The sequence below is a fragment of the Octopus sinensis genome, linkage group LG11, assembly GCF_006345805.1.
Source record: "Octopus sinensis linkage group LG11, ASM634580v1, whole genome shotgun sequence".
Classification (NCBI taxonomy): domain Eukaryota; kingdom Metazoa; phylum Mollusca; class Cephalopoda; order Octopoda; family Octopodidae; genus Octopus; species Octopus sinensis.
Window position 1 is genome coordinate 24888213 of NC_043007.1, and position 22845 is coordinate 24911057.

The window sequence follows — 22845 nt, forward strand, 5'->3', positions numbered from 1 at the left end:
CTAGCTACAGCTGCATCATCATGTCTTTTATGTTTTACTGGTTTCAGTTATCAGACTGTGGCCATGCTGGAGCGTTGCCGTGAAGGATTTTAGCTGAATGAATCGGCCGCAGTATTTTTTTTTCCTTGTAAAACCTGATACTTATTCTGTCCATCTCATTTGTCGGACTGCTAAGTTACAGGGATGTAAACACACCATCACCAGTCTTCAAGGGTGATAGTGGGGACAAACACAGACAAAAAGACACAAGCATGACTGAAATGAATAAAGAAATAAAAGAACATGATGGGCTTCTTTTAGTTTCTGTCTACCAAATCCACAAGCCTTTGATCAACTGGAGGCTATAGTAGAAAACAACTTACACAAGATGCCACGCAGTGAGATTGAACCTGGGAGCATGTGGTTGGAAAGCAAACTTCTTATTTCTTTATTGCCCACAAGGGGCTAAACACAGAAGGGACAAACAAGGACAGACAAAGGGATTAAGTCGATTACATCGACCCCAGTGCATAACTGGTACTTAATTTATCAAACCTTAAAGGATGAAAGGCAAAGTCAACCTCGGCGGAATTTGAACTCAGAACATAACTGAAGACGAAATACTGCTAAGCATTTCGTCCGGCATGCTAACGTTTCTGCCAGCTTGCCGCCTTTCTCAAATTTCTTGCCACACAGCCACAGCTATGCCTAGAGCTGAATATTCATAGTTGAACATTCTACATATTTTGTGATGACCATGTATATCCAGGTATCACATCAAGAAATAGAGTGGCATAAATTCACCGGCAGACGCACTCCAACCTCTGGCCCACAGTTGTACTACTTCAACCATCTGCTTTTCTATCTCTTCCATAACAATCTCTACTCTTCGGAACTAGATAGGCTCATGCAACTTCTACTCAGGGAGGCATTCTTGTCCTACTCATCTCTCTTTCTTTTTAAATCCACACTAATCTCAACAGCCAGTCCTTCCTTCTTAGAGCATCAGCTCTCAGGAATTTCTTCCCGGTTCATATCTTTCGCACAGGTGCTGAAGCAGAATGGTTCATGGAAAATATTTACAACATCAGTCTAGGAGGACTTGTAAAGACCTTGGACATTACTCCTTCCTCCAGACCCAGGAAGGAGGAGGAGGAAGAGAAGGAGGAGAAAGAGGAGGAGGAGAAAGAGGAGGAGGAGAAAGAGAAGGAGGAGAAGAAGGAGGAGGAGAATGTTTCTCTAAAAGAAACAGAGAAGCTTTCAAAGTACGAAGACCTGTAAATAGAGGTAACTCGAATGTGGAGCACAAAAACAGAAACAATTCCTGTCGTTGTAGGTGCATTAGGTATGATAAAAAAATATTCAGACAAATACATAACAACAGGACTTACAAGTATATATAACATACAAAAAAAAGCACTACTAGGCACTGCACACATCCTACATAAAACACTTTCAATACAGTGAAAATAGGTGAGTGACCCCCTTCGGTCAGACACTGACCATGGGTTTGCACCTAGAGAGTTACCCTCTGAGGCACAAGTCTGGGCAAGGTTGTTTTTTTTTTATGGAAGACCAGCAGTCGCCCATGCATACCGGCTTCCCCTCTCCACGTCACTGATGTTGTCCAAGGGAAAGGCAAGGGCCAATACAGCTTGGCACCTGTGACGTCGCAACTCATTTCTACAGCTTACGATCGTGAGGTTGTGAGCTCGAATCCCAGACCGAGCTGCGTGTTGTGTTCTTGAGCAAGACACTTTATTTCACGTTGCTCCAGTTCACACAGTGAAAATAACACCACAACAAACCAGAGCACATACCCAAAACACAGAGCTGCACTCGGTAGCGCAGTGAAAGCATGTGATAAAAATAAGACTACACGATGATGATGATGACAATGATGATGATCCTTCTAAGCAGAGGGCCTGAAAATTGGGGGAGGGGACTAGTCAATCACATTGACCCCAGTGTTTCACTAGTACTTATTTCATCGACCCTGAAAGGATGAAAGACAAAGTTGATCCCGGTGGAATTTGAACTCAGTGATGGGGAAAATGCTGCTAAGCATTTCGTCCAGCATGCTAACGATTCTACCAGCTCACCACCTTCTTAATAAGAACAACAACAACAACAGCAGCAGCAACAACAACAGCAGCAGCAACAACAACAACAACAACAGCAGCAGCAACAACAACAACAACAAACTCTAAAAAATGACGATAGTGGAAGTGGAGTTGGTACTGATGACGACAAAAATGATGATGATGATGATGATAATAACAATGATAATGATGATGATGACAAGGATGATGATGATGATGATGACAAGAACAACACTGGTAATGATGATGATGATAACAATGACGACAATGATGATGATGGCGATGACAATGATGATGATGACGATAATAACGATGATAATGATGATGATGCTAAGAATGACATTGGTGATGATGATAACAATGACGATGATGATGATGATGATGATAATAACAATGATAATGATGATGATGACAAGGATGATGATGACAAGGATGATGATGATGATAACAATGACGACAATGATGATGATGGTGATGACAATGATGATGATGACGATAATAACGATGATAATGATGATGATGATGATGATAAGAATGACATTGGTGATGATGATAACAATGACGATGATGATGATGATGATGACGACGATGACGACAACGACTTTCATAATGATGATAGTAATGTATGAGAGTGATCTATAACCATTTTTGTTTTTACCTTGTCTTCTGTAGTAAGGTGATTAAATACCAAATCAAAATTTTCCTTGAATGTCTCTTTGACTAATCTCTGGCACATTCTAAAATGGAGGGAAAAAAAAATAGTTAAAGCCATTAAGCCGGAAAGTCAATCAGCATCACAGCAAGTTGCCTACTGGACACCTACAGTTCTTGGTTTCTGATTTGTTGAACTGATAAATCAATTAGACATTAATAATTAGCTGACATCAATTGTCATCACAAACAGAGACGAACAGCAACACTAAATCAGCAAGTAAGCCCCTATGTGGCTGCATAACCCCACTAGAAATAGCAGTGAAATCTCCATCTAATTTTGTCTTTTGTCTTACAAAATTAGAAAGACGTAGGATAATGTAGTCTGAGTGAAAGATGGGATGATCATTTGTGGAGTGTCTTTGATCATAGATCAATATGAATTGGGCTGGCTAACGGTTAAACACCAAGAATAACAACAAATAATACAGTGTGGAAGAAGCATATTTGTCATTCCAAAACACATTAAAGACTATTAATCTCCTTTTACTTGTTCCAGTCATTTGACTGCAGCCATGCTGGGGCACCACCTTGAAATTTTAGTTGAATGTATTGATCCCAGTACTTATTTAAAAAAACTTTCTTTTAAGCCTGGTACTTACTCTATCAGTCTCTTTTGCCAAATTGCTAAGTTACGGGGTTAGAAACACACTAACACAGGTTATAAAGCAGTGGTGGTAGACAAACACACACACACACACACATACATGTATAGGCACAGGTGTGGCTATGTGGTAAGAAGCTTGCTTCCCAACCACATGGTCCCACTGTATGGCACCTTGGGTAAATATCTTCTACTATAACCCCGGGGCAAACAAAGACTTGTGAGTGGATTTGGTAGACATAAACTGAAAGAAGCCTATCATATATATCATCATCATCATCATCATCATCGTTTAACGTCCGTTCTCCATGCTAGCATGGGTTGGATATATATATATATTTGTGTATTTGTGTCTGTGTTTTTCCCCCCACCATTGCTTAACAACTGATGTTTGTGTGTTTATGTCACTGTAACTTAGCGGTTCAGCAAAAGACCTCAATAGAATAAGTACAGGGCTTACAGTTCTATGGTACCAATTTACAGCTAGATAGACCGAGATTTAGACAGTTAAACAGATACAGTATGGTGAACATTATGATAGCAACTTACAACTAAATCGACTGGATTGGTTACAGTGAAGTGTCTTGGTCACAGACAAAGAACAATAAACTATACTACAATGTGATATCTCCTTACAGCTAGATAGACTGAGCTGTTTACATTCGATTCTCTTCAACAGGGACACAACACAATAACTATTGTGTACCTACCACATTGTAGTACCTATTTACAGTTTTGTAGACTGAACTATTGATAGTTATTATTTTGATCATCGGCACAGTACAGTGACTATACCACATAGTGGTACCTACTTACAGTTAGGTAGGCTGAACTATTGACAGTTAATTATTTTGATCATGAGCACAGTATAATAACTATATCACATTGCGGTACCTACTCACAGCTAGGTAGACTGGGCTGTTGACACTTAAGTCTCTAGGATATGGACACAGTCCAATGACTGTACTATATTATGTTACCTAGTTACAGCTAGATGAATTCAACTGTTGGCAGTTAAGTGTTTTGTTCATAGATACACAAAAGCAAATGATACCTATACAGCTAGATAGACCAGCCTATTTAGGGTTCAGTGCCTGGGTCATAAATTCAATACAGTGAACTATATAAAATATAGTCATACCTATATCAGCTAGGTAGGCTGCACTGTTAGCAAATAGGTGTGTTGGTCATGGACGTAGTTCAGGGAAGATATACTTTACTGCAGTATCTACCTACTTAAATGCTAGCTGGACTAGGTCATTGATAGCTAATTATCTTTGCTATAGACACAACACACTTCTTTGCCAGATCACAAAATACTGACTTTGTACCAATACTGGTATAGTTTGTTACCCTATCATCTGAGTAGCCACAACACTTTTTATTTATTTTTACTTGTTTCCCTTATTGAACTGTGACCACGCCAGGGCGCACCCTTGAAAGGTCTTAGTCAAACGAATTGACCCAGTATTTATTTTTTTAAATTTGATATCTATTCTATCAGTCTCTTTTGCCAAACCACTACGTTAAGGAGACATAAGCAAACAAACACTGGCTGTCAAATGGCAAGGGGAGACAAACACAGACACAAAGACACACATATATACTACAGGCTTCGACACAGTTTCTCCTGACCAAATTCACTCACAAGGCAAGGCATTGGCTGATCTGGGGCTATAATAGAAAACACCTCGCCTGAGGTGCTGTGCAGTAGGACTGAACCCAAAATCATGTGGTTGAAAAGCAAACTTCTCAACCACACATCCATGCCAGTGCTTCACCTTTCCTTCTGCAGAACGACACTCCATGTGCTATTGCTTTAATCTTATTAGTGTACTTACTTGAAAAGCCATTCTCGATCACTGTCATCAATTAATCTGTCGTAAAACACTCGCATTATTTCATGTACCCACAATCTAGAAAACAAAAGAAAATAAAAAATATTAAATTTAAGTTTTAAATATGTTAATTTCAAATTGAAGATTCAGAGTTGTTGCCCTTACCTGTTTTGATAAGATTTAAGCATTCAGCAAATTGGCAGAGTCATTAGAACATCAGGTAGAAATACCAAGTAGTGTATTTGTCCTGAGTCTCTGTGCTCTCAGATCAAATCCCACTGAAGTTAATTTTGCTCTTTATCTTTTCAGGATTAATAAAAGAAGCACCAATCTGGGATGATGGATTATTGGAACAGTAAGAATGAATGTCAGATGATATATCTTGCAGTATTTGTGCTGGTTCCTTATATTCTAAGTCTGAGCCCTAGGCAAAAATGATCATGTGGTTAAAAGCTCTGCTTCATAACAACAACAACAACATTTAATGTCTGCCTTCCATGCTGGACTACACCAGGTTACTATGTCTGTTTCGGCAGGGTTTTTACGGCTAGATGCTCTTCCTAACATCAACCACCCTGTAGAGTGGACCGAGTGCATTTTATGAGATACTAGCACAGGAGAGGTCAGTTTTGGTATGGTTTTTACGGTTAGATGCCCTTCCAAAGGCCAACCACTTCACAATGTGCAATGGATGCTTTTTACATGGCACCAACACTGTCACCAGTTAACTTACAAGATGTGGAATTTTTGAGAGCAGAGTGGGTATTGAAAGAGATATCAGATGACAGAGACAGAGGCAGAAACAAGTATCTTGCTATAGAGGAGGTACATGGTTACTTGGCCAGAGAGAGAGGGGGGGGACAAAGAGAGAGGAATGTATTTAATAATAGATCTGGTGAACCAGAGAGTAAAGAATGATAGCCAGAACAACACAAACAGATAGAAACCAGTCTTAGGAATCAATATACCTGATAAACATTTTCTTGTTTTCAAGTTCTGCCTTCTTGATGAGGCACACTCCATATATGACTCTAGAGAAATCCCGCAGGTTGAAGACATAGTGTGACTTAGCTGGAGTTGGTAACAAATGAATCATAGCATTCTTATAAACCTCCATGGTCGCACTGACAGCCATGTTTCCAGTTCCAAGATATTCAGTGCCAAATTCTTCTGCCTGTAGTGAAGGAAAAAAAAAAGGTTAATGAACCGGATGCAGGTGTGACCGTGTGGTAAGGAGTTTGCTTCCCAGCTATATGGTTCCAGGTTCAATCCCACTGCATGGCACCTTGAGCAAGTGCCTTCTACTATGGTCTCAGGCCAACCAAAGCCTTGTGAGTGGATTTGATAAACAAAAACTGAAAGAAGTTTATTGTAAATAGAAGTGTGTGCATGTGTGTCTTAACCATTAAGCAAAATAAGCACATGCTTAGGGCATCAAGGGAAGGAGAGGGAACAACAGAGATGGTAAATGGTTTATGGCACAAAAGAAATCACTTTACACTTGCTAAAATAATATTCGGGATGCCTTTATCTCTACTAAGTATAGATGCAGATGTGTTACCCAAGATTAATTTTGAGAATCTGATCAAAGACTTTGCAATTCAAAAAAGTAGGAGGAAACTTTTCAAATATAAATAAATTGGAAGAATCCAAAAATAAACATTATTTTCCCTCTGACTGTTTTGTTTCGTTTTGAAAAATAAAAATTAATTTCATGGTTAGTTATTGTTTATATTTTGAATTACATAATCTTTTTATAAGGGCACCAAAATCTTTTAAGTGCTTAGGGCCTCTAAGAAAATTCTAACGTCACAATAGATTGTTTTGTAACTTTTAACAAAGACTGAGGATGTAGCTTAAGTTCTGTTTCATTTTGTAGGATATTTTGCATTTTACATTAATGCGGGGATGTAAAAAGCACCCATTTACACTCTTGGAGTGGTTGGCATCAGGAAGGGCATCCAAGCTTAAAACCCATGCAAAATCAATTTGGAATCTGGTGCAGCTCTCCAGCTTACCAGTTTCAGTCAAACAACCTGACCCATGCCAGCATGGGAAGCAGATGCCAAATGAAGATGATGATGATGATGATGATGATGATGATGATATCATCATCATCCACCTGACCCTCTGTCCATCCATCCAACCATGCATACATACATACATACATACATACATATAGCACAGATCTCCAATAAGAAATGAATTCTTTGATTTTAGAAGTTATCAGTTTCTGCAAGATGATATATTCGTCAGTATATGTGAGTGTCATGAAGCCAGAGTAACAATGTTCTGGGGATAAAAACCATAAAAATCACAATGCTCATCTGAAGAATTGGTGTGAAATGTAAAAGAGGGAGCCATGATGACAAAGAACCAGGATGGCCAGTAGTGAGCAGTTCCCAAGAATATCTACCCACCTCAACAAAACTGTGCTCCTACCCGCCTCTAGATACTCTCCTCATCTCCTTAATTGTAGCTCTTCCATCAAAATCACTTTTGTTACTACCCAGGAAGACATTGCTTTCGTGGGCAACAGCTAGTGTGCCTTTCCAAGTGATGGGAAAATTGTACGATGCTTGTGTACAAAGAGTGGCTTTGCAAGGGCACTGAATTAAGTGAACATGTGTGAAAGCTCAAAAATATGCGATGTGTATGGATCGCTGGATGTGCTTGACAATGACACACAGGTGATGGGGAAGAAGAAGCAGCATGAAAGATGGAAGACTGCACTGAGACATGGGCATGTGATGCGAATGAAGGATGACAGTTGAGCGATGAAGTGTCAAGCAATCCAAGTGGAAGGAGCCAGTTGATATGGTAAAAATAGATATAAAATTATATACATACACACACACACACACACACACACATATACACACACACACACACATCATTCACTACTATAATTAATGCTGCTTCAGTAAATAGATATCAACCAAATATCACTGTTGTGACATTTCCATACCATAACACATACAGTATGAATTACATTACATATCTATATATTTCTCACTTTGACTGTTTATATCACTTTCTCCGTCTCTCTCTCTCTCTCTCTCTCTCTCTCTGTATACACATACACACACACACACACACACACAAAGTAAGAAATTATATATGTTTAAGCATTAAAAAGCCTCACTGTGGGTCAAATAAGAATGTAAACACATTCTTTCAATGCTGCAGATGTGAAGGAAGAAGAGTTAGAGAATCTCCTGAAAGGCTGTTTTCACAGTTTGCTGGCTGCTCCTCAGAGGATTTAGAAGTAAATCATCATTCAATAAGTTTTATTTCATATTATATATGGCATTTAAAATCCATGCTTGTGATCTGTAGCCTGAGTACAAGTATTTTGTTTGTATATTCCTAAACAGCATTAGACTTTATTTTTTAAGGTTGTTTGATGCATTCAAAAGTAGTGATCCTACTTTCAGCTGTTGAAACCATAATGTTATATAATAGGCAACTGATGTGGGGAGTCCCTGGATGTGTTAAATATGTTTCTGTTTCACATTAATGTCTCTGTTCACTGTTGCTGCCCTGTGAAATATTTTTTTCCTTAGGTTGTTTGGATCTTTGAGAGAGTATGTTATATGTGCTAGATATAAATTTTTTTAATTGGAATATACAATTTCCAAAATGGTTTAAGATCAGAAAGCTGTTACAAGGCTGACATAAATCATTATTATCATTGCTGTTGCTATCATTTCAGCATTTATATTGCCATGCTTGCATGGGTCAGACAGAATTTGTGAAGGCTGATTTTTTTTTTTTTTGTGGTCAAAAATCAAAAAATAAAGAAGGTAAAGAAGAGAGAAGAGGCAAAATGAGGCGTTAACTTACTCGGAGGTATATGGACATCAGTGATGAAAATATTCTCACCATCGAATCCTCACTGAATGGATTCATTGCGACAATGTTGAAATGACGTAGAAACCTTGGGGTAACATCACAGCGAGCACCACCTGGAGGACCCATGGCAGCGAGAAACTGGATATCTTTTAGGATAAGTTGAGTAGTATCTTTCAAGTCATACCTGTAAGAAATTAAAGTAGGCTCTATATCACATTCACCACTGATACTATTTGGCACTCACCATGATGACGGGCCAAATTTTGCACTGACCAATGACACAATCAGAACTTGTGATCATTCTAGACCTGTTGACCACACTGCCTCTACTCCCCACTAATCAAACTCTTACCGCCACCCTGGTTACCTGGCCATACTAGAACTTTCACAGAAAGTAAAATAAATGAATAAACAAATGAGTAAACCAAATGAAATTAAAATGCAATGGAAAATAGATTTCAAATGCATGGTTTTGTGGTAAGAAGCCTTGCATCCCAATCACATGGTTCTGGGATCAGTCCCACTGTGTGGCACCTTGGGCAAGAGTCTTCTACTATAGCCTCAGGCCGACCAAAGCCTTTCCAGTGGATTTGGTAGATGGAAACCAAAAGAAGATCATCATATATATATATATATATATATATAATGTATACATTTATGTGTGTGTGTCTCTATGTGTGTTTGTCCTCACCACTATCGCTTGTCAACCGATGTCAGTATGTTTATGCCCGCATAACTTAGCAGTTTGGCAAAAGACACCGATAGAATAAGTACTAAGCTAACAAAGAATAAGGCCTGGGGTCGATTTCTTCGACTAAAAGCCTTTAAGGCAGTGATCCAGCATGGCTACAGTCAAATGACTGAAACAAGTAAAAGAGAAAAAATTTCAAACAAAAAAAAAAAAATCATCAAAAAAATAAAGAGATATTGAAAAACACATAAATGTCATTACTCCTTCTATGAGGGTTTCAATCTTACCAGTGTCCATGGTCAAAAAACTGTCGCAGTAGTTCAATAGGGGGTTGAGCTCCATACACTTCTTTAGCGGGCATGTTCATATCGTCAACAAAAAATATGGCTGTTTTACCAATTAGAGGGCCAAACACCCCTCTCCTTCTCTTCACAAGACTTGTCATGATAATGGTCTGTTGGATAATAATAACAGTAACAATAATATTAATAACAATTATAATAATAATGATGATAATAATAATATGAACATCGAACCAAATATCAATGGAAACAGTAGTTGTGATACCTGTGCCGGTGACACATAAAAAGCACCATCTGAACGTGGCCGTTGCCAGTGCAGCCTCCACTGGCTTCTGTGCCGGTAGCACATAAAAAAGGCACCATCCGAACGTGGCCAATGCCAGCACCACCTTGACTGGCTTCTGTGCCGGTAGCACATAAAAAAAGCACCACCGATCATGGCCGATGCCAGACCCCTCTGGCACCTGTGCAGGTGGCACGTAAAAAGCAACCACTACACTCGCGGAGTGGTTGGCGTTAGGAAAGGCATCCAGCTGTAGAAACACTGCCAGATCAGACTGGAGCCTGGGGCAGCCCCTGGCTCCCCAGACCCCGGTTGAACCGTCCAACCCGTGCTAGCACGGAAAACGGACGTTAAACGATGATGATGATGATGATGATGAATAATAGCAAAGTGGGCTGATTCTTACCTAGCTCAGATACCAGGAAACCCCAAAATGGTGGAAATTCAAAAGAACTTCCCATATCCGAGTAAAATACTGTCTATGTAATCTCAAATTTTAAAACAAACTTATAACTTTCTTATGTTTTCTTAAATATTCTCTAGAATGTTTACGAGAACATTCTATATGTAAAACGAAAAATATGGCATCCTAGGCATAACACCAACATGAACTTCTAACTTATTGTCTCTTGAGGTCCCTGGGTGAGACTTGGAGTCAATTTGACAAATACAAGGCAAAAGTCGAACATAATAATGACGATAATGGTGGTGATGGTGGCGATGATGATGATGATGATGATGATCTTTTCTATTATAGGCACAAGGCCTGGAATTTTGTGGGGAGGGGCTTGTCGATTACAGAAAATATTAAGAAAAAAATAAATAGGAGTGGCTGTGTGGTGAGTAGCTTGCTAACCAACCACATGGTTCCGGGTTCAGTCCCACTGCGTGGCATCTTGGGCAAGTGTCTTCTGCTATAGCCCCGGGCCGACCAATGCCTTGTGAGTGGATTTGGTAGACGGAAACTGAAAGAAGCCTGTCGTGTATATGTATATATATATATGTGTGTGTGTGTGTGTTTGTGTGTCCATGTTTGTCCCCCTAGCATTGCTTGACAACCGATGCTGGTGTGTTTACGTCCCCGTCACTTAGCGGTTCGGCAAAAGAGACCGATAGAATAAGTACTGGGCTTACAAAGAATAAAGTCCCGGGGTTGATTTGCTCGACTAAAGGCGGTGCTCCAGCATGGCCGCAGTCAAATGACTGAAACAACTAAAAGAGTAAAACGAGAGTATGTCTTTGTTCTGTTTCTCACTGTTCACCATGCATAGAGTCGTCTTCACCATCACCATCACAATGATGATGAAATTTCAATTGATTAAAAAAACAAGAAATTTAATAATTCTTTCTCAGTCTCACCTGAACTTGATTGGCAGAAGTTTGAGCAGAGAAGTTCAGAAAAGTCGGAATGTACTTTTCTTTTGAAATTCCTTTCATCAGTTTATCTTGGACATAACAGCTCTTCCCTGTCCCTGTAGGGCCAACAAATAACATCGGCCTGGAAGAAAAAGACAAGTTAAAACGAAGAAAAAAATATCAAAACCAAAAAATATCAGTAAGGTTATAACTTATTCAAATATTAAGGTCATCTTTTAGGATAAAAGACATTGTTTAAATATTTACACTTACAAAAGGCATAGGCATCAGCCAAGTGGCTTCAGGTTCAGTCCTGCTAGTGTGTGGTAACTTGTGAAAGTGTCTTCCATTACAGTCTAGACAGACCAGCACCTTGTCAGTGCATTTGGAAATTTGTTACATATATATACATACACACACACACACACATATATAGATATATATACGGAGTGGTTGGCGTTAGGAAGGGCATCCAGCTGTAGAAACATTGCCAGATAAGACCGGAGCCTGGTGCAGCCTTCTGGCTTCCCAGATCCCCGGTCGAACCGTCCAACCCATGCTAGCATGGAGAACGGACGTTAAACGATGATGATGATGATGATGATGTATATACTTGTTGTAGTTTAATTTTAAAGTTAGTGTTTAATCCTGTCTATATTTAGATTGGATACTGTTGTACATAGGGTAAATATGTTTGAAAGTTGTGTTTTTTTGGGTATGTTTGTTCCCAAACAACACTTATTTAGTGCTGTTGACACCGCTGGATTGAATGGTACTGCCCTGGCAGGTGTCGAAACCATAATGATATCCGAGGGGCAGCTGATGATGGAGATATATTGGATTGTTGGTATGGATGTTTTTGTATACGTGGAATAGTGTTATAACACATCCTTTTCATATATATATATATATATATATACATGCATAGGCGCAGGAGTGGCTGTGTGGTAAGTAGCTTGCTAACCAACCACATGGTTCCGGGTTCAGTCCCACTGCGTGGCATCTTGGGCAAGTGTCTTCTGCTATAGCCCCGGGCCGACCAATGCCTTGTGAGTGGATTTGGTAGACGGAAACTGAAAGAAGCCTGTCGTATATATGTATATATATATATATATATATGTATGTGGGTGTGTGTTTGTGTGTCTGTGTTTGTCCCCCTAGCGTTGCTTGACAACCGATGCTGGTGTGTTTACGTCCACGTCACTTAGCGGTTCGGCAAAAGAGACCGATAGAATAAGTACTGGGCTTACAAAGAATAAGTCCCGGGGTCGATTTGCTCGACTAGAGGCAGTGCTCCAGCATGGCCGCAGTCAAATGACTGACACGAGTAAAAAGAGAGACATATATAGGTGTGGCTGTGTGGTAAGAAGCTTGCTTCCCAACCACATGGTTCAGGGTTCAGCTGAGTGGGGTATACTATTGGTTTCAAATTTTGGCACAAGGCCAGTCATTTCAAGGAAGGGATCAAGTCGGTTTCATTGACTCCAATATGCAACTGCTACTTATCTTATTGACCCCAAAAGGATGAAAGGCAAAGTCGACCACGGCAGAATTTGAACTCAGAACGTAAAGATGAACAGGCTGCCGTTAAGCATTTTGTCCACTGTGCTAATAATTCTGGCATCTCACTGCCTTCAAGTGAGATGTAATATTGGTTTCAAATATTGGCACAAGGCCAGCAATTTCTGGGGAGGGGTTAAATTGATAATACAGACCCCAGTGCTTACTGGTACTTATTTTATCGATCTTGAAAGGATGAAAGGTAAAGTTGGCCTCAGCGGAATTTGAACTCAGAATCTAAAGACAGACAAAATTACACTAAGCAGTTTTCCCTCTAAGCTAACATTTCTTATTTCTTTGCTGCCCACAAGGTGCTACACACAGAAGAGACAAACAAGGGCAGACAAATGGATTAAGTCGATTATATCGACCCCAGTGCATAACTGGTACTTATTTAATCAACCCCGAAAGGATGAAAGGCAAAGTCAACCTCAGCGGAATTTGAACTCAGAACATAGTGGCAGATGAAATACTGTTAAGCATTTCGCCCAGTGTGCTAACATTTCTGCCAGCTTGCCACCTTATAGTGGGATATAATATTGAAGGATAAAAAAGTAGGTGTTTTACTGAAGGGGTGATTATATGGCTGGCCCATTTTCTTTCAAACAAAGTGCCATACAGTAGTTGTGAATTAAACCTGTGACCCAAGTTTAATGACACTGCTTATGCAGTTTGAAATAACACCTTCCCAGTTTGAGTCATACCAACTCATAAGGGCCAGTTTCCTAGTTTCTGTGGCATATACATTCCCCACCTTGATAAGACACTGGTCTGTTGCAGGATTACTCATTTTTACCAGCTGAGTGGACTGGAGTAATATGAAATGAAGTGTTTTGCTCAAGGACACAATGCATCACCCAGTCCAGGAATCGAAACCACTATCTAACAACCTAACCACTAAGCCACTCACCTCTACAATTTTAATCACACAGCCATATATATTTATTCTTGATCCAATGCCAGCGCCACCTTGACTGGCTTCTGTGCCGGTGGCACATAAAAAGCACCAACCGATCGTGGCCGCTGCCTGCCTCCCCTGGCACCTGTGCCGGAGTCACGTAAAAACCACCCACTACACTCACAGAGTGGTTGGCGTTAGGAAGAGCATCCAGCTGTAGAAACACTGCCAGATCAGACTGGAGCCTGGTGTAGCCTTCTGGCTTCCCAGACCCCGGTCGAACCATCCAATCTGTGCTAGCACGGAAAACGGACACTAAACGATGATGATGATGATGATGATGATGATGAAGAGATCTACTCTACTGTCTAATTCCAAAATAGCAGACCGGTAAATCAATTCCATTGTCTTTATAGAGTTAATCTCTTCCAGAGAATTTCAGTAACACAAAGACAGAATTATACCAAACACTTAGAATCTACTGCTGCAATCTGTAAACGGAATTGTTTAAATTTCTATTCTGTGTTGGGTCTGTTGAACACTTATAGAATTATATTCACAGATGTTTTTCTCGAAGACTTAAAGAATAGCATAAATCTTCTGTGAGGGCATGGAACTTATTTGTTATTATGACAAATAATGTAAATGTGCTTCGGATGCTTTCAGTTAAATCAACAGACACTGAGATTTCTGTCAATTTCCAGTACATATCACAATGAAAATAAGGAGGAAAAAAAATGTGAGGTGGGTGGGTAGGAGGATTTAAATCTCTGTTTCACTTTTGTTTTGTTTTTTATGACATATGTCCCTTAAGGTTGCTGAGTAAGTAGTGAAGAAGAAACCGAGGAGGCAGTGGGTGTGGGGAGATGGAGAAAGATTCATTTGTCATCAAGGAAATAAAGAATCATTAATCACAAAGCTGTGAATTTCTCAAATTATTTAAATATCTATATCTCCAAGGAGAGTGAGTTGTCAGAAGATGGTGGAGGTAGATTAATGTGCAAAGTGCCTTCACAGGTACTTTTTTATTGATATATCTTACTGTTCTGATTTCAAAACCTACTGGAGTAAGACTTTGGAGTCTCTTTCCTGAGATAAAGGATTTTAAGGATATATATATATATATATATATATATATATATATATATATATATATATATATATATATATATACATATATATACATACATACATACATATATGTATGTATGTATGTATGTATGTATGTATGTATGTTGTATGTATGTATGATGTATGTATGTATGTATGTATGTATGTATATATATATGCATATATACATGTGTATATATATATATAATATATATATATATATATATTTATATAGTACATTATACGTTCTTAATGCCAACAATTAATCAAGCAATTAGTAAGTTAACTGGCTGAATGTTAATGAATTGGATAACAACAACAACAACAGCAACAACAATAATAATAATAATAATAATCAAAGAAGCAGAATAAAACCAGTGCTTGTGTCTATTAGTGACCAAACGACCCACCCAAAATGCAACAAAATTTGTTCTAAAACGCAAACCAAATACAAAATAGAATATTTATTTCTGGAAATGAAAAATTTGTTTTGATTCTAAGAAATCTTTAGATATTAGATGATATACTAACATGTTTTGCTCTATAGAAAGATTCAAAAGATATGTGTAACGAACTGTATCGACCGTCGGAACTAAGATATTTCTGATGTCTTTTTCTGTTGATTCAAAACCTTTAATGAACTCGGTCCATGGCTTCCACTGACCGCGCAGTTTGAACTACAAAAAGAAGGGGAAAAAGAGGAAAAGACATCAAAGCGTAATAGTAACGAGAAAACTAGGAGTCATTGAGTCATTTAATTTCTTCAAACGCAACAAAGCCGAGATCTAAGTACAAGCTGGAAGTAAAAGACTGTTATTAATAACTAATTTTCAGATTGCACTTGTTTGGCAAGTGATTGGATCAACATTATATATATATATATACATACATATATATGCATATATGCATATATATATAGATATATATATATATATATATACATACATATACATATATATGTATGTACGTATAGATATATACATATATTTTTCTTCTTTTTTTTTACTTACTTCAGTCATATGACTGTGGCCATGCTGGAGCACCACCTTTAGTCGAACGAAGATACTAATAATCTGATGTTAGAACTCAATATATATATCTATGCTTCAAGGCGGCGAGCTGGCAGAAACGTTAGCATGCTGGGCGAAATTCTTAGTGGTATGTCTTTATGTTCTGAGTTCAAATTCCACCAAAGTCAACTTTCTCTTTCATCCTTTCAGGGTCGATAAATTAAGTACCAGTTGCGTACTGGGGTCAATCTAATCGACTGGCCCCATCCCCAAAATTTCAGGCCTTGTGCCTAGACTGGAAAAGTGCATATGCTTCAAAAAAAAAGAATCACCAGCCCAGTACAGAGGTGTAATGAGAAAGTAGATGATGAGGGAATAAGAAATGTAATGAACTTCATAAGCTTACAGCTGTTTCTGCTACAAGTTGCAATGCACTCATTCAGTTGCGTGCATTTTCATGTGTGTATGTGTATCTGTATGTGTTTGGGTGTGTGTGTGTACATAAAAAGCATCTAGTCCACACTGTGAAGTGGTTGGCATTCGGAAGGGCATCCAGCTGTAACAACCATGTCAAAACTGACCTCGCCTGTGCTGGTGCTGTGTAAAAAGCACTCAGTCCTCTCTATGGGGTGGCTGGTGTTAGGAAGGGCATCCAGCCATAAAAACTGTGCCAAAACAGACACAGTGGCCTGGTGTAGTCTTCTACCTGGCCGGCTTCTGTCAAACTGTCCAACCCATGCCAGCATGGAAGACAGACGTTAAATGATGATGTATACATGTAAGTATATGCAAGGGAAAATGGAATCGAAAATTCAGGTGAATTACTTTGAAAGCACTCTGTACGAATCAAATTTGGCTAACTAAATTGAATTGTCCAGTCAAAACCAATATAATCCACAAACGCCATTAAATTACTTTCGCTGCATACTCAATTTGTCAATCGGAAATTCAAGCAACAAATAAATTTATTATAAAGTCAGAATACAGTAGAAAATCCCCCGAAGAATGAAGAATTATGCATTCTTTAATCAGCTTATGCATGTTTTGGGTAGATTGGCAAATTCCAAACCTCTGCAAAGCAGTTATCATGCATTTTAAATGATCTCATATTTTATTTGATCAACTAAGATGAGAAAAAAAGAGAAATTTTACATAATCCTATCCTTATCAAAGCTATACAACACTGCTTTGGAATTGAGAATATATTAAGAGATTATCTCACACTGAGGACGGGCAACAACCCAGAAACCATGGTCTGTGAGTATCATGTAAGGCTGGAAATGTGAGCAATGACCTCCCTTACATACACTATCCGGACACAAACTGTGTGCCGATAGCCAACAGGGGAAAGATGTTTTCCTGGGGCTTAAACAACAGTAACATTGTCCTTTATAGGACTGCCACATTCTGATTCTGTTGGCAAATAAACTTTACTAGATAGTAATAAAACTCACAATATTTGACTATTAGAAGGGGTAGAAAGGTATTTCAATAGAGATGCTTAGGTATAGTATTCATCAGATCATGACAGAATTGTAATATCATAACTTAGTTTCTTCGGTCCTACCTGTCAACTTGAAAAATCTTTATGGCAAAATTTCTGCCCCATTTAAACTAATATTGACCGATTAAAATATAGACATAGGAATGGCTGTGTGGTAAGTAGCTTGCTTACCAACCACATGGTTCTGGGTTCAGCCCCACTGCATGGCAAGTGTCTTCTACAATAGCCTTGGGCCAACCAAAGCCTTGAGTGGATTTGGTAGATGGAAACTGAAAGAAGCCCGTTGTATATGTGTTTATATATATATGTGTGTGTGTGTGTCTGTGTTGTTCCCCCAACATTGCTTGACAACCGATGCTGGTGTGTTTACGTCCCCATAACTTAGCAGTTCGGCAAAAGGGACCAATAGAACAAGTACTAAGCTTACAAAAAATAAGTCCTGGGGTCAATTTGCTCGACTAAAGGCGGTGCTCCAGCATGGCCACAGTCAAAATGACTGAAACAAGTTAAAGAGTATACAGAGGAGGTATCTAGAACCATGCTATTCAGTATGACTTATTTTACACCATTTGATATCGTATAGTTTATAAGCAATGCATGACCACATTATGGCAGAAAACAAAATTGCAATTTATGTCTGATGGAGACACTGTATCATCATCATCATCATCATCATTCCTATTATTATTATCTTCATCATCATCATCATCTCCATTATTATTATTGTCATCATCATCATCATCATCATCCTCATCATCACCACCACCACCATCATCATCACTGCTGCCACCACTATCATCGTCATTTAAAGTCCATATTCCATGATGGTATGGTTTGGATGTCTTGACCAGACCTTTGGCTTGGTTTCTGCAGCTGTTTGCTCTTCCTAATTCCTACCACTTTATAGAATGTACTGGGTGCTTTTTACATGGCACCATCATCAGTGCATTTTTAAGTGGCACCATCACCAGTGCTTACATCCAAATGTCACGTATTAAATAAAAGAAATGAATTAATATTAAGATGCATAACTGGCCCTTTTAAAAGTACCCTTCAATCGTTGGGCAATATGCTGTGCTTAAGAAGACCTGTTGAGTCAAGTGAAATCATTGTCATGACTGATGCCAGTGCCACCGGAGTGGCACACATGCCAGTGGCATGTAAAAAGCACCATTCAAGCATGGCTGATGCCAGTGTTGGTGACATGTAGAAAGTACCATTAGAACATGGTCAATACCTATTTCTTTACAACCTACAAGGGGCCAAACACAGAGAGGACAAACAAGGACAGACAAACGGATTAAGTCGATTACATCGACCCCAGTGCGTAACTGGTACTTATTTAATCGACCTCGATTAAATTTGAACTCACAACGTAACAGCAGACGAAATACTGCTAAACATTTTGCCCAGCGTGCTAACGTTTCTGCCAACTCGCTGCCTTATGGTCAATTCCAGTACCATCTGACTGGTTCCTGGTTCCCATGCCAGTGGCATGTAAAAAAACACCCACTATACTATCAGAGTGGTTGGTATAAGGAAAGACATCCATCTGTAGAAACCTTGCCAGATCAGATTGGAGCCTGGTGCATCCACTTGGCTTGCTAGTCCTCAGTGAAATTGTCCAACCCATGCCAGCATAGAAAGCGGACAGTAAACAATGATGATGATGGTGGTGGTGGTGGTGGTAGTGAGGATGATGATGATGATGATGGTGATGATGATTATGATTATAATGGTGATGATGGTGATGATGCACACATTTACTCAGAAGAAACTTCAAAACCTTTCCAAATGAATGGAATATTGATCAGTGTACTGATTAAAGATAAACAAAAAAATACTCAAATTACCAATTTAATAACGACAATGTTATTTGACTAAATTCTTCATTATTTTCCAAATTAATTAAAAACAAAGGCAGTGTATTTCAACAGAAATGCCCCAGCGGTTCATTACAACTGGCAGTGAAACATTGACACTGAGAAAGAAATTATCAAATAGGCTAAATGGATGTTACACAAGGATGGTACGAATGGCCTTAGGAAGTGAAATGGCAGCAACATGACAAATCAATGCCTTTATGGAGATCTGCTGAAGGTTAGCGAGAAGATCAGGCAAAGATGGCTGTGACCCTGTGCGTCACCCTGAGCTGGAAGCATCCAAATTAATCGTGTGAAATGCACTTCATGGTGATGTAAGAAGAGGGAAATGAGGTCACATGATGTCAATTTGATTGCAGACACTCTGGAATGTATCCGGAACCTTGAAGCAGTGATAATCTTGGAATTAAGAAAGATTAAGTGAATCAATGGGGAATAGGGGTTGAGGGAAAAGAGCTAAAGAGAGAAAGAAAGACAGAAACAAAGGAACAAAGAGGGAGAGCAAGGGAGAGAAAGACAGAGAGAGAGATGGGAGGGAGGGAATTGGAGAAAGAGAGGGAGAAAGAAAACATGAGAAATAGAATGTCAGAGCGTGAGGTAGAAATAACTTATATGGCTGAAAGGAAATTGGAAAAATTTGGACATAACTACTCAATAACTGAAAATTTACAACTAGAAAGGTACACACATATGGGGGAATTACTTCCTGGAAATTTCAAGGGGGACTAATTGCTTCCTGGAAAGTTCCGAGGAAGAATTACTTCCTGGAAAGTTCTGAGGAGGGGACGAATTACATCCTAGAAAGTTCCGAGGAGGGCGGGCAACTTCCTGGAAAGTTCCGAGGACGAATTAGTTCCCAGAAAGTTCCAAGGATGGGGGAAACTTCAGTTCCGAGGACAAATTTCTTTCTGGAAAGTTCCGAGGATGTGGAGAACTTCCTGGAAAGTTCCGAGGATGAATTTCTTCTTGGAAAGTTCCGAGGTTGAATTATTTCCTGGAATGTTCAAAGGATGGATTAGTTACTGGGAAGTTTCAAGGTGGTGAGGATTACTTTCTGGAAATATCTGAGAACGGTTATACTTCCTGGAAAGTACCCAATAGGGGGAGCAACTCCTGGAAAGTTCTGAGGAGGCATTACTTCCTGGAGGAGGAATTACTTTTAGGAGGGGTGATAGGTGGACTTTGTTGCTGTAGCTTGTGCTGTAACCTGGTCATAGTAAAAATAATAATATCTACTAAAGCATAAGGCCTGAAAGTTTGTGGGAATGGACTAATCAATTACAGTGACCACCACTGTTCAACAGGCGCTAAATTTATTGACCCCAAAATGATGAAAGGCAAAGTCGACCTTTGTGGAATTTGAACTCGAAATGTAAAGACGGATGGAAATGCCACTAAGCATTTTCCTGGCATGCTAACGATTCTGCCAGCTCACCACCTTATATAATAATAAGAATAACAATAAGAAGAAGAATAAATGTCTTGCAAAAAGCAGCCTTATTGGACACAGCGCATATATAAAGGAAAGTATTATCTGTCTGAGATACTTATTTATTTATTACCCACAAGGGGCTAAACATAGAGGGGACAAACAAGGACAGACATAGGTATTAAGTCGATTACATCGACCCCAGTGCGTAACTGGTACTTTATTTATCGACCCCGAAAGGATGAAAGGCAAAGTCGACCTCGGCAGAATTTGAACTCAGGACGTAACGACAGACAAAATACCGCTCAGCATTTCGCCCGGCGTGCTAACGTTTGTGCCAGCTCGCTGCCTTCAAAAGTATCTGTCTGAGATACTTGTGATTTGACAGATGACTAAAGACTCCGGTGCATTTTTACCTACACTGTGTTACGAAGGAATAATAATAATAATAATGGCCACAGCCTTTGGGTTGAAATGCATAAAAGAATGAAAGAATAACAAACGAGTGGTAGCAAAGTTGACTAACCTCAAACCAATAGTCATAGATACTAGATCCCTCGGGTATTGGTATATCTATTTTACCAATTGCCTTTGGAATTGGGTGGGACTCATTTTTGCCTGTATAGAGTTCTCGGAAGAATAAATCGAAACTGAGTCTTCCATCCACGTCAATGACGGCACCAATTGACCAAGGTATCGAAAACATAATGGCTGACTGAAAATAAAATTTTTTAAAAAATAAACAAATGAAATTAAATAAAAACATGAATGATGCTGTGCTGTAAATCATTCATTTTGATAACATACTAATTAATATATCATTAGCTAATGGAGCGTTATTATAGTCTAGACCAGTTGTTCTCAACAGGGCTCCACATGACTTTAGGGGGATTCATAAAATATTTAGTTGTTAATAAATTTATGTGCTACAAATTGGTTATACTTCCAAATGAAAAAAATATTTTAACAATTTTTTAATACAATTTCTAATATTTGATAACATAATTATAATTATGATATAAAAAATGTAACGGCACTTTTTTAAATATCGTATGGCTATGAGGGCCCAGTAGAGCAAAATATGAATTAAAGGGGTCCATGTAAAAAACACTGGTGTTGGTGCCACATGAAAAGCACCAGTGTTGGCGCTACATGAAAAGCACCCGTGCTGGTGCTTGTGCCATGTAAAAAACACTGGTGTTGGTGCCACATGAACAGCACTGCTGCTGGTGCCAGTACACACTGCGCCTAGTACACTCTGTAAAGTGGTTCAAGTGATTGAGACTGTGGAAAGCAAGCCAAAACAGACTGTGGAACCTGATGTGGCCCCTGGACTTACCAGCCCCTGTCAAACTGTTCAATCCATGCCATCATGGAAAACAGTCATTAAATTATGATGATGATAATGGTGGTGGTGGTGGTAGTGATGATGATGATGAAGTACAAGTTGTTGTTAACACTCACAGTCAAAGGTTCTATGCCATATGAGAGAGAGTGTGGTAACAAAATTCAAAGAAAAATTCCTGGTTATAAAGATTCCTTTTTTTGTTGAAAAGATAAGCTTACTTATGAGGATGTATGCTGTTGAATCAATATTAAAATAGAGAGTTTGTTCTTGCTTTCTGAGTTTGGTCAACCATGGCAGTAAAAGAGTCAAAGAGAAAGAATAAGAGGGACTGTGTGTGTCTGCAAGTTAGACACAGGTTATGGAAATAAACACAGACTAACGC

At 39.0% G+C, this 22845-nt stretch overlaps 1 protein-coding gene across 2 annotated transcripts in view; it reads right to left on the reverse strand.

The window, feature by feature from the left end:
• LOC115217286 (dynein heavy chain 12, axonemal-like) overlaps nucleotides 1-22845 on the reverse strand; it is a 432620-nt gene that overhangs the window by 255311 nt on the left and 154464 nt on the right. For both annotated transcript variants that reach the window (XM_029786929.2, XM_036507253.1), the window contains 8 exons: nucleotides 21642-21830; nucleotides 15821-15966; nucleotides 11725-11863; nucleotides 10068-10234; nucleotides 9081-9273; nucleotides 6203-6408; nucleotides 5238-5312; nucleotides 2740-2818 (listed from right to left, as the gene is read on the reverse strand). In XM_029786929.2, coding sequence (XP_029642789.1) covers nucleotides 2740-2818; nucleotides 5238-5312; nucleotides 6203-6408; nucleotides 9081-9273; nucleotides 10068-10234; nucleotides 11725-11863; nucleotides 15821-15966; nucleotides 21642-21830 — 1194 coding nt within the window. The remainder of the gene's footprint in view (nucleotides 1-2739; nucleotides 2819-5237; nucleotides 5313-6202; nucleotides 6409-9080; nucleotides 9274-10067; nucleotides 10235-11724; nucleotides 11864-15820; nucleotides 15967-21641; nucleotides 21831-22845) is intronic.